Genomic DNA, 12,505 nt, shown 5'->3' on the forward strand with positions numbered 1-12,505 from the left:
AATTTAAATTCAATTAATACATCTGGAATATAGTTTCATGGTTACCATTATTGAGACTATCATTGACTGCTAGAAAAACTGGTTCACTAATGCCTTTTAAAGAAAGAAATATGCCATCCTTACTGGATGGCTCCTGTCACACAGCAATGTGGTTGGCACTTAACTGCTCTCTGGAATGGTCCAGTTATTTCAACAGTGATTAGGATAGGCAACAAATGCTGGCTTTTCAAGTGATGGCCACAACCCATGGAAGAATAAAACAGACATCTGCTCCTGATATTATCCATATCAAGTTGTGTAAATGAAATTCCAGCCTCCCAATACTCTGGCTTTAAACCAGTGATTAGCTGACCCACAGGGATCAGTAAGCTCATAAATTTGATCTCTGGATTGGATTGATTGAGCCAAGTTAGTGTTTGTGTCATTAAGTCCAGGAGGGAAATATCAGAGTTTCCATTTGTAACAGCTATCCAACAACCTTTGCTGGAAGTACAAATATACAGAATTGGACAAAGGTAGTTTAATGCTCTGCTGTAATGATCCCTCGAGAGGAACTGTCTGTGATCATTGACCATCAATGCTCATACATGAATAAAAAGCCAACTGAATGAGACATCAAAAGACAAGAGATTTTGTATAATTATACTCCATAACAGGCAGACTCACCTTTCAGAATAGCTATCATTCAACCAAATTACAGTTCTTGTCTTTCACCTCTATTTATTTTTGATATTTGTTGGTAATTCAGGTAGTTCAAACTTAAACAGCATCTCACTCAGAAAACTGTACAGTAGATCGGAGACAAGGCATTAGTGATACCACTTTGCTTTAAAACATTCAGGGGGTCAGGAGACTGCATATAGATAACGTTCCTGGACTGGTACTCCAGGAACTCCAGGCTAAAGCTCTAGGGACATGACTTCAAATCCTGCTATGGCAACTGCAAATTCAAAATCAACAAATCCAGATTGTAAAGCTAGAATCAATTATGGTGCCCATTAAATTGTTTAATGAAAATCACAGAATTATTGTGGTACAGAAATAGGCAATTTGTCATTAAGAGCCATCTGTTTCACTAATGCCCTTCAGGGGAGGCCCTTACATGGCCTGGCCTAGACATGACTCCAGACCCACAGCAATATGGTTGATGCTTAACTGTTCTAGCAAGCCACTCAGTTCCAGTCGAGTGAGGGATGCAAAATAAATGCCAGCAGTGCACACATTTTAAAAAAATTTGCTGGAAGGTGAGTTCCAACACATATATTCAACATTAATCTTTACCTTCTGCTTTCACCACAAATCAAATTTATTTATTTTTGGCATGTTGCTGTTTATGATTGTTTAGTTTAGATTCTGATGTTGACCAATGTTTAAGGCTCAGAATTCCACAAAGAGCAACTCTCACCATTAACTCCCACATTCTGTTGGAATTTGGTCTTGAACTGGTTTTTCATGCTGTTCATTAGTTTGATATACCAATGGGTAGCTTGTGGATATATATTCAGGCTTTCATATTCTATTTAGATAGTGATTTTTTAAATGTCCCCTCTTTACTTTTGATTTCACAATTTTATAATGACAATAAAAAAAAATGTCACAGCAATGTAGTTGACTCTTAACTGCCCTCTGGGCAATTAGGGATGTGCAATGAATGCTGGCCTAGGCAGCGACACCCATATCCTGTGAATAAATAAAAGAACGTTTTTGTACTTCAGCAAAATCTTTCAGAGTGAAAGATTCTATTTGCATAGGTATTTAACATTTTGCAGCAAATACCTGACATTCCATTATACCAAAGAGTCTAAATACTCATAAGTTTTACATTTATATTGGCTGTGTTTTGGTGTAAAACGTTTAAAAGTTAATTTTCCAACAATAGTCGAGATGGTTATTCTTCCTTTTCCAAAAGATGACAACTTTCATTTGAAATGAACACAATTGTTGTTTGACTGGAGGGACCCTGCAACATATTATATAAAGAACTGAGACTTTTTTACCATTGTGAGAAATTAGTTTAATTTCCTGTTCTTATTTCTTCTGAAGTTGAGTCATCCTTATTTAGGGAAATGCAAATGCATCACAATTTTAGTTTTAACTGCAAACATGCCCAAAAGTACTCAGGAGGAAACTGACATTTCTCTCATCCATCAGTGATTTGTAAAAGTGTTGATAAACTGAAAATTGTCATTTCATGAATGTGTATTGAACCCTAACAATGCAGACAATTTACAACTCTATGTTCAATTTGACATAACCCAAGTTTTTGTTTTATGACTACAATCTCAAACCAGCTTCAGGAGTGGTATTATCCCACTTCTATAATTTGGCCATTATGGAACTGAATTATAGCATCTATCATGAAAGACCAAATTCATAAGTTTTGTGCATGCATGTGCTTTTCTACATGCAAAGCCAATAAAACAGAATAAACTGTGCAATCTGTACCAAGTGATGTGATAGTATGCCTTATTAACACTTGTTCCTCCCCTGTATCATAGGCACAGGGTGCAGTCACATTGCACTGGATGCTAGGATGGGTGAGTTGAAACAGTAAAAAGAAGGCCTTAATACAAAAGAAAGTACAGTGCATGCTGGAAATCAGAAATATAAACAGAAAATGCTGGGAATAATCAGCATGTATGGCATTATTTGAGAGAGAAATGAATGAATGTGCAAGACTTTGACTACCTTAACAAAGTCTCATTTGTTTTTGTCAGTCTGGAACATTTGGTGGGAGGCAGGTCCTCTTCCCCATTCCCCATTCTCTCAATATTGTCAGGTGGAGGCAGCAAACAGTCACAAATGGGACAGGAGGCCAACTGTGGATGGTAGGTAGACCGTCCACATTGCTGGCCCAATGAGAGGGGTCAGCAAACATTGTTCAACAAAACAGCTGTGGTTGAGGCAGCAATGGAAACACCAGGGCACCTCCATCTTCAGGCATGCTCTCAAGGGTGAACATTAAATATGTTTTCTCTTATTCTGGTTCTATCTTGCAGAACCTGGAGAAGTGAAAGGAAACCTGTCCAGCTGTAAAGGTGGGACTGCAGGGACATCATTTGTTGATAGCAACAAACCCCAGAATGGCATGAGACCACTCTACCCTTGCTAAAATGCAAGCCACCCAGGAAAACGGCACATAATTGGGTCATAAATACTTCAAATTAACTGTCCATTTCTGTCTGACAGATCAGGCTGCTGAAGTTGCCATCGCTGTGGAGTCATTCCAATGTGGCTCTGTTCTCATTACATGGGAACTGGTAAAATTCTGCCCACTATTACAGATGGACCAGCTTACATCAGAGTTAGAGATGGACTAAATGACCTCCTTTAGTGCGAAAAATCTTTCACATTTTTATGTAACTAGCTTTAAAACAGTGTAAGGGGGATGGGTAGACAGCTGCTGTTCATGACTCTGCTGTTCACACTTTTTCAAAACACCTCTTGTGTTTCATTGCTGGCCCCATCACTCCTCCATTTGGCCTTACACCATTGATACTTTTGACATTTAATCTCCCCTGCCTTCCTATCAGTGCTTCCTATTTTTCTCTCCACCATCCACCCCCATGCCCTTTCACTTACTTAAAATCTGTTACAGTTGTCATTTTTCTTAATCCTGATGAACAGATACAGGCCTGGAACATTAATTTTGATTCTCTGTCCACAGATGCTGCCAGAGCTGCTGACTGTTTCCAGTATTTTCTGTTTTTATTTCAGATTTCCAACATTTATAGAACTTTATTTTTCTATGAGCTGAATAGATAAATGGCTTTTCCTTGACCTCACATCTTATGTTCCTTCTTTTCAGAGTGACAGAGTGACCGAGTTGCCTGCCTTTAGCATCTCTAAATTCGGGTCATCACAGCAAAAGGTCAAAAGGAGAATTTCCAACTATACCACTTGGTGAGATGGGGAGGGTTAACTGCTGCAGTGGATTGTCCACCTGTTTGAGCACCTTCTCAATTTTAATTGCTTTCTGAGGAGGAATGGTTTCAGTTTCTCTTGGTGAAGGCAAAAATGACGTATGTCTATGTCTACCCTACTCACATTTGAACTGGAAGCAAACAGTGTAACATGTACTAATGGTTACCTAGTCTTTTGAGTCAATGGTCCTGAAGGTGTGATGGTGACAGTTCTCACCAAACGTTTGGGAAGTTTCTGAGGCAGATACTGTTGAAATGATTAATTCCATTGCCAAGTCAGTCAACTTAATTAAAAGAATGAACTATGGATGCTGGAGATCTGAAATTAAAAAAACAGAAACTGCTGGAGAAACTCAGTAGGTCAGGCAGCATCTGTGGAGACAAACACATTTTTCTTAATTCTGGTCAACAGTTCCAGAACTGGAACATGAATTTTGATTCTCTGTCCACAGATGCTGAGTTTCTCCAGCAATTTCTGTTTTTGTTTGAATCAACTTAATGGTTTTCTAAGTGATCTATGTAAGATGATGTGACAGAGGACTACATTATATCTACACTCAAAGAATAAAAATTAATAATCATGCCTGCACATAATGTAAAACATGATCTGGATGAGGACTAGAAAGTGCATGAAGTTCTAGAAATTATTAGACATAGACAAAGTGATTAATAATATCCGCAAAGAAATGTTACACTAATGGCATGTTGAGTAATCAGTGATATACAAGGGGATAGTTCCTACAGTAAAAGTACTTATAAAGAACTTCAAGGCAGCCACAGACAGACCCCATTGGGAGCTTCCAATGTACTTTTTTAGAACGTTAGGACAAATTAAATCCTTCAGACTTTTCACACAGAGTTGAAAAGCAGTTTATATCAGAGTTAAGCACACTGTCCAGTATACAATGTGAGAGCAACACTGTTTGCAGTCTGAGGACACACCATCTACCAACCCTATTAGCCAGGTGAGACCTATGACAAGGATTAAGATTCAGGATACTACAGTAAAGAAAAAACTGAACTGGAGCCAGCTGCCAGTACCAGAAAGGACTGAGGAATTGCATTAATTCAAAGAATTCGAGCTTCATGTTTGATTTTACTATTGTAAATAATCAGACCTAACTCACATACGTAATCTGGCACAAATTCACATGTATACCTTCAAACAGGGGGTAAATAACTCAGATTAGTTAGTTCTTTTGAGATGTTATTGAAAATTGACCATGTGTGTTGGTGTCTATTTTAGACTAATTATGTTTGGCTCATTCAACTCTAAATATCACTGTTCCAAAGTGGCAGGTGTTAGACTGATGAATTAAATTAAAAGGCTAAATTTTACTTGCAATGCAGCAACTAACCGAAGAGTGCAATGGGTTGAAACAGTGAGAAGTTTTGTTGGTGGAAAAAGAATTCAACAGCCCGTTATCCATTAATCATAACAAAGGACTCATTTATACACAATGAATAAACTTTGATCAGATTGTAAAACTAAAATACAAAAAAAGGATTTTGAGATTACAGGCATCGCATTCACCATCGTTGATCTTTTAAAATATAAAATACCACATACTTTGTTGTAATTCTCATAAAATTTACATTCAGAATAAAGATTTAGAGAGACTTGTGCAACATTAGCAATTACCCAGATGTTACCCTTACCAGGAAACTCGATAACCTCCTGATTTAGTAGAAATCCAAAACTCTGGAGGAAACTCAAGCCCATAATTACACACCGTTAGGTACAAAGAGGATGGCAACATGGATAATACCTGATCTTTAAATGATTTTTTAAAAAACCCAAGAAACACAGTGAAATGCCAGAGAGTTTGTATTGCATCTTCCAAACCAATCAATAAACAAAGTGGACACAAGTTGAAACATCTTAAACAAAGTAATCTAAGTACAGTAACTTTTCAACATTAGGTTTCCCATCATTTACTGGGGCACATTTGGAATGCTTTTATTTTAGCAACGATACAATAACAAAAGTTTCATTTTAGTAAAAACAACCAATGGTTATAGTCAGGTGGCAAATATAGAATGACATTAATTTTATATCTAATCAGATTGGTGTAGATGGGAAAGGTTTGCTATGTTAGCTTTCTTCATGAGCAAGAAGTCATCAGCTGGTTTCTTCCAATGGGCTACATTTTGAATTGGCTAAATAACTAGAAACCAATCTTAAAAACTTGAGTAAAGTGAGTATAAAGACAGGCACTTAACATAATCTCAGTGTGGAAGGTTAAGCATGTACATTGGCCAAAATCATAGGAATTTTACACTCCGTAAAGCTTTATTCTGAATGTTTCACCATAAAAAATATACAACATCCAGACTTCCTCTCAGGAGTTCAGTCTCATTTCAGTGCATTATCTGAACATTGAGAAAGAAAACCCAGCTCTTTACCACAGTAATGATACAGAAATAACTAAAGTTTCCTTTGTAGAATGATAGGAATGTAAACACATGGCACAAGATCTATGGCAGCTCATCACCAGATAAAGGTGGCGGTGACTGAAGCTTGACCCGATTAAGTTACTGAAGGACTAAAGTCATTCCTAGTAATTCAATATTTCTTTTACACTGCATTAATGCCACAAGCTTCCTTCTCTCCAACAATTCATTAATTGCGTGCAGGACTTTTATTGAATGGATTCAGGGAAATCCCTCAGTTATTAAATGTATGCATCAACAGTAATATCTAAGATATGTTTTTATTATGTTGCAACTCCACTTTATTTGGTAGAACAAAGAGAAGACAGATAGGAAGAGGGTAACTGCAGGATGCACCAGTGACATGGTCACTTCCTTTGTTTTTCTATTTGCTATAGTAGTATAATATAAAGGAGCAATTATTCCAAGGTCTGTAATAAAGGATAAACAGGTTGACGTAGTGCCAGGCCTCTAACTATTACTCTATAGTCTTTATTTTAATCCTGCAATTTCCTATTATCTGCCTTTTCTGTGAATCTACCCATGGTACAACACGGTTGGGGGACAGATAGGTAACCCGTTTCCCAGCTTCTGCCCATATTGGCACTTGGGAGGAGATTGTGAGTTGATTGACCCCCTGTCTAATATTTTATCCCAATGAATGATGGGGCTGTTGGCCGATTGTCTGACACTGTCAAATATTGCCCTAATATCTTCAATGGTCGGTGCCAAAGGCCATCGACATCCAACACCCTTGTGATGCAGGTCAAGTGACACAATCGCACGCCGGATGATGTCAGCATTCACGGTGTGACATCGCCATGTGTTCGGGGTGTGGGGGGGTGGGGAGGTATCAACAGGCGAATTGATTTCCTTTCTCCCATTTAGAGATTCTGTGCTGTTGAGGGATGGATGGGAAGTATCAAAACAAATCTGAATTTTGCAACTCATCGATCGAAGACTGCTGTAGATGAGAAAAGGAATAAGCATGGCCCATGCTAACTAGACTAGAAGTCAAAACAGCTAATGCAATGCCACCCAGTACTGGACAATGGCCAGACTGGCTAAAAACAAAACCATCCAGTAAAAACAATAGATATCTGTTCACCCTAGATTTTAGGGGTATAGTCAGTCACTGTCTAATAGGGATGGTTGGGATGGGGTTGGAGCTCCAGTCAGCCACATTTTCAGGTATGAAGCCAGTCTTTTCCTTGCCAGATTTACTACTTGTTTACAAAGGCAAACCAAAAGTAAGTACAAATATTTACACTGCTTGTGCAGTTACTAAGTTTTAACAGGTTATTGCTTTTCTCCCTGCGTCTGAAGGAAACAAAAAAAGAAAAAGAAATATTTCTCTATATATTGAACAGAAGCATAATATTTTAACAAGGCATTTTGCCTACCTAGCAGGTTGGCAGATATTTCAACAATTCATAAAACACAGGTGAATGTTTCTTGTGAAAATCAGTATTCAAAAAAAAAAAGGGTTTCCGCCAATGATACAAGTACTTTGCAAAGATTTTTCTACATCTAGCCAATCAAATTGATTCATACCAGTCAGTCATGCTTGCATTCCAGTCATGGTGGTAAACACTTTGTTCTTTTGTTTACATTTTATAAAAACAGACACACACTGTCTAGTTCTTCTTAACAAGAGTTGAAGAGGAGTGAATGAAATAAAGATTCTAGAAATCAATTCCCACTGCACTAAGGGGAATAGGAAAGGTGGTTTAATACTTACTCTCCTGATGCACACATACACTGCTACATACATGGCATCCAATGGACACAAATGATATGAAAATGTACCATTGTATGGAGCTCACCAATATTATGAAACAGGATCACCTGAAAAGATGATGCAAACACAGTAAAGTAAGGAATTGATTTTTAGAGCCTTCTTTTTGTTTTATTCCACTAGCACCAAAGCCTCAGCAGTTCTCAAAAAGAGTCAACAATGGAGGATAGTCCTAGTCAGGTAGGTGGTGAATTTCATTCCAAAGCATTTGGTTCTTTACATTAGCACACTATCCAAGGATTTCCTGAATAGTTGTAGTTTCAGCAGGTGAGCAGCCATGTACGACTGAACTTCCTGGGTCACATTCTTTCCACACATACTACCCATTTAACTGAAGCACTGTGGAGAGCACCCAGCTCAATCACAGCCATTTGACTTTTCTTTATTATTTATTATTTGTTATTTCTTTTTAAAGTGACATTTCTTAGGGTTTCAGGCAATGAACCCTAGCATCTGACAAAATATAGCATTATTCTATTTCATGTATGAACCTTTAAGCAGCCTATTCACAAATTACTATGGGAAGGCACCATGCAGGTAGCGAGGCAGGAAGCAACAGCAGCAGCACGTTTTTTTTTTCTTTTTAAAGTTGGTGGACAGTTAAGGCTTGTATCAGACTCATTTTCCTCTTGGAAATTTTCATTCATTCTTCTGCAAAACAAAATAAACCAATAATTTCGGTGATGGAAGGAAGACTCACTCAAACAAAGGATATTCACCCCCTGCCATTTGCATCACTCAAAAGGACACCCTTATAACAAGTACACAAACACACTTTAAATCAGTCAAGAGGCACAGCTAATGCATCCATTACTCAGCTGAGAGCTCCAGCCTTCTTTCTGTCCTACTGGAGACCAGTATTCTGTCCCCCACGGGTCACTTGTTCACATTCTGATATGCTCCTGTTTGGTGGGCCATGGCTTTAACACAGCAGCAAAGCACAAGTGTCATATGTTTCTCCAAAACGAGGCTGGTGCACCTAACAGACAGTCAAATCAACTTCTGATTGTGGAGTCCCTCTCAAAAGCTCTCAGACAGGTGACTGTGTTCCCTCTCCGAGGCCAGCAATGTCCAATGCTAGATGCCTTCCCTATCCCAATACACTGACTTATAGGCACTGACAATATTTGAATCTTGTTTGCATATTTCCCTGCGGTTTTGTTTAGACTATGTGACTTCTTTTGGCAGATTTTAATAGATTGTGGTGTATAATTTTTCATTGTATTAGTAACTCTGGAGTCGTGTATTTGTGGATTGGTTCAGACTGGTGTTGTCACTGCGTTCTGTGTGCATCTGCAACTTTGGTGCATGCACAAACCAGACAATGAGGCAGCACCAGGAGTTTGTATTGATGCAAGATTCTCATCAAGTCAAAATCTGATGTAAAACAAATGGTCCTCACGCTTTGGAAGCTGAGGTTCAATTTTAGACAGGACATACCATTCTGTTCAAAATGTTCTTTCGCCATTTTTTTGAAGAACACCCTGTACTGTACTACACTGGAATCTTATTTATTCCTTTCTGTGTGTATCGTTTTTTTCTGAGACTTATCTTGCAAAACTGGAAAACTCTCTACGTTTAGAAATTCAATTCAAGTTGCACATTTGTCCCGGTCATCACTGCTTTTCCTGTCTGTGTGATGATGATCAACAATGAAGGATGGTCAAAGATACTCTTCTGCAAGCATTCACGTGGTTGTGATTTCTTTTTCAAATCTTTGATCCATTCCATTAACTATTTCATCCACTCGTATAGCTTAATCCAAACTGACACCATAAAAAGGATTTATGATTTTGTGGACAAATTTGGTTTGAATAACACATTGACCCCGTTTCACCTTTGCAAATTACCTGCTACGCCATCAGAGCAAACAGCCAGTATTCAGTTTTGTCCTGTCCTGCTTGTAGCTATGCCTGCCACAAAATCTACTGTCATGGTATATCATCCTCATCTATCTTGTCATACACTACTTTATCTGCAATTGCTCCATAACATCCATCATCCAACTCCACCCGAGAAAGACCCCTCTTTCTGCTGCCCTCCACTGTGCCCTCTGGAAGAGATCTCTGTAGCTTATCAGTTCTGATCAAATGGTCAAAGCACTGACTTTCTTTTTGTTGTCACCTGGTTTTTTGTTTGTTCTTGCCATTTTATGGTCTGAGCCAGATTGGTTACATCAAATGAATATTGCTGCTTATCCCAACTGAATTTGGCTGCAGTTGTAGCTGCTCCTACCTCTCCTTTCACACAATTATGTTGCTGCTCTTTCACTCTTACTTTTTATTCCAGAAGTAGTTGGGTGTTATTCAACAATAAATCATTAGGCTCATTTTTAAACTGTACCAAACAGCAAAGTGTCAGACAGGGATCCCACTTTGATGAATACAAGCCCACAGCAGTTCATTACATCTTACCCTGTCTGGTTGATGCTGACTCAGTCTTTTCTTTGATTTTAGTTCCTGTAACCACGCAGGAGGCATTTCATCTGACCTAAACAGAGGAATGCAAATTCCAAAATTTATCATAATCTTATGCAGCATAGAGAAAAAGATAGCTGGAAGTTCAATATGAAATTGTAACACATATGGATTGGCTTTGTACAATACATTGAGCCCCTGAAGCTGTCCAAACCCAGACAATTTGTACGTTTAGCAAAGGATCCCATTTCAAGAAACAGTATTTATAACAAGGAGGAAAACATGAGCAAGAGTCAGCCCCTATTGATGTACCTTCTGGAAGAAGATATCGAGTGATGTTGGGAGCAAATCCTGTTCCAGCTTTCTCAGTTGCTTGGCTCAGGAAATTAGTGAGAGAACAGAGGAGCTTAAAACACTCCAGACATTTGTACTGGAAACAGAGTTTCAACGCAATGAAAAATCTCTGCTTACCCTTCCCCTTTGTTATTTATACATGGCATCACCCTGAGCCCTTGCTGAGCAGGAGGGCTACAAGACCTGCAATGCTGCTCACAGCTTGATTCATCTTCATCATTGTCATTCTCTGTTCTATTTCTCCGCAGACTGGCCTAGAAGGAGCAAGACAGAAACAAAACAGGAGTGATTAGGAACAGCCATACTGACATTGGGTGCAGCAGAAAGCAGCAGTCACTGCAGGTGTGGTGCTGAATGAAAAAAAGTGTGTGACTGTACAATTCAGATTTAAATACACACAGTCAGTGGTGGTTGAGTGAACCACAGCCACTCTACTTCAACAGATGGAAATGAGGAAAGAAAAGCAACAAATGAGAAAGCACCATTCAGACATTGTTGGCAATGTACTAGTGATTTATCATTGTATTCTGCAGGACAGCTGACCAGGAAGCTCTCCTGCTCTTAACGCCTTCCATCAGGCTTATTGGAAGGATTTACAGACTGACATTTAATCTGGCCACAATACAAACACATTTCCAATACCAACAAGTCATGGCATGGGTCTTGAATCCAGAGCTTTTGCTCTTGAGGTAGGGTCACTACTATTGTACCACAAGGCCTCCTCATTATCTTTAGAGATCATTATCCTTATATTCTTGAATACTATTCTTATCAACATCTTCATTCAGTTCCTCTTAAAGGTGTTGATTGATAATGTGATAATTGCTCTTACTATGAGTCTAATTGATACATCCACAAAATGTCTTTCTAATTTCAGTTTTGCATAATGCCATTTAATATTACACAGTACTTACCTCTTTTACTTTTAGGCTTACAATTCAAGTTGAATAATATGCCTGACTCTACATTATCTGTTCTTCCCACCTTTAAAACCTGGATATTTATTCCACACACACCAGCTCTGTTCCCAGTCAAATAAATGCACTCTATAACTTGCAACACAAAGTCTTGGCTAATTTTTCCTTCTTATTCTCTGGACTCTGCTGAATGGCCATTAGAACAGAAGATAAACAGAAGGTTTGTTCAGTGTCGCTGGGACAAAATCCTGGAGATCCCATCCGTAACAGCATTATGGATCTACCTACAACACAGCTCACCACTACCTTCTCAAGGGCAACTAGGGACAGGCAACAAATGCTGGCCAGCCAGCAACACCCACATCCCATGAGCGAATTAAAAAAAAGTGTCTAAAATAGCACACATTACATTAAATAATCAAATAAAGGTAGGAATAATTTGTTCTGATATGGTCAAAAGAATTTTGACGTAGATCCCGATTTGACAACAATAATAGAAATAGCTGGGAAAACCTGTAGGGAATAAAAGAATTTAATGTGTCTACTCATCATCAAATCTGATGAAAAGTCATTAACCTGAAACATTGACTTGTTATAACAAGGTGTAGAGCTGGATGAACACAGCAGGCCAAGCAGCAACAGAGGAGCAGGAAGGCTGACGTT

General features: G+C 38.6%; 1 protein-coding gene across 2 annotated transcripts in view; it reads right to left on the minus strand.

Annotated features, from left to right (window-relative positions):
* Positions 1–5,348: 5,348 nt before the first annotated feature.
* The window catches only part of LOC109923141, a 192,290-nt gene continuing 185,133 nt past the window's right edge, over positions 5,349–12,505 (minus strand). For both annotated transcript variants that reach the window (XM_048611171.1, XM_048611172.1), the window contains exons 10-12: positions 11,043–11,179; positions 10,569–10,644; positions 5,349–8,805 (exon numbers count right to left, since the gene is read on the minus strand). In XM_048611171.1, coding sequence (XP_048467128.1) covers positions 8,794–8,805; positions 10,569–10,644; positions 11,043–11,179 — 225 coding nt within the window. In that variant the 3' untranslated portion in view covers positions 5,349–8,793. The remainder of the gene's footprint in view (positions 8,806–10,568; positions 10,645–11,042; positions 11,180–12,505) is intronic.

Source organism: Rhincodon typus, chromosome 24 (genome assembly GCF_021869965.1).
Source record: "Rhincodon typus isolate 14 chromosome 24, sRhiTyp1.1, whole genome shotgun sequence".
NCBI lineage: Eukaryota > Metazoa > Chordata > Chondrichthyes > Orectolobiformes > Rhincodontidae > Rhincodon > Rhincodon typus.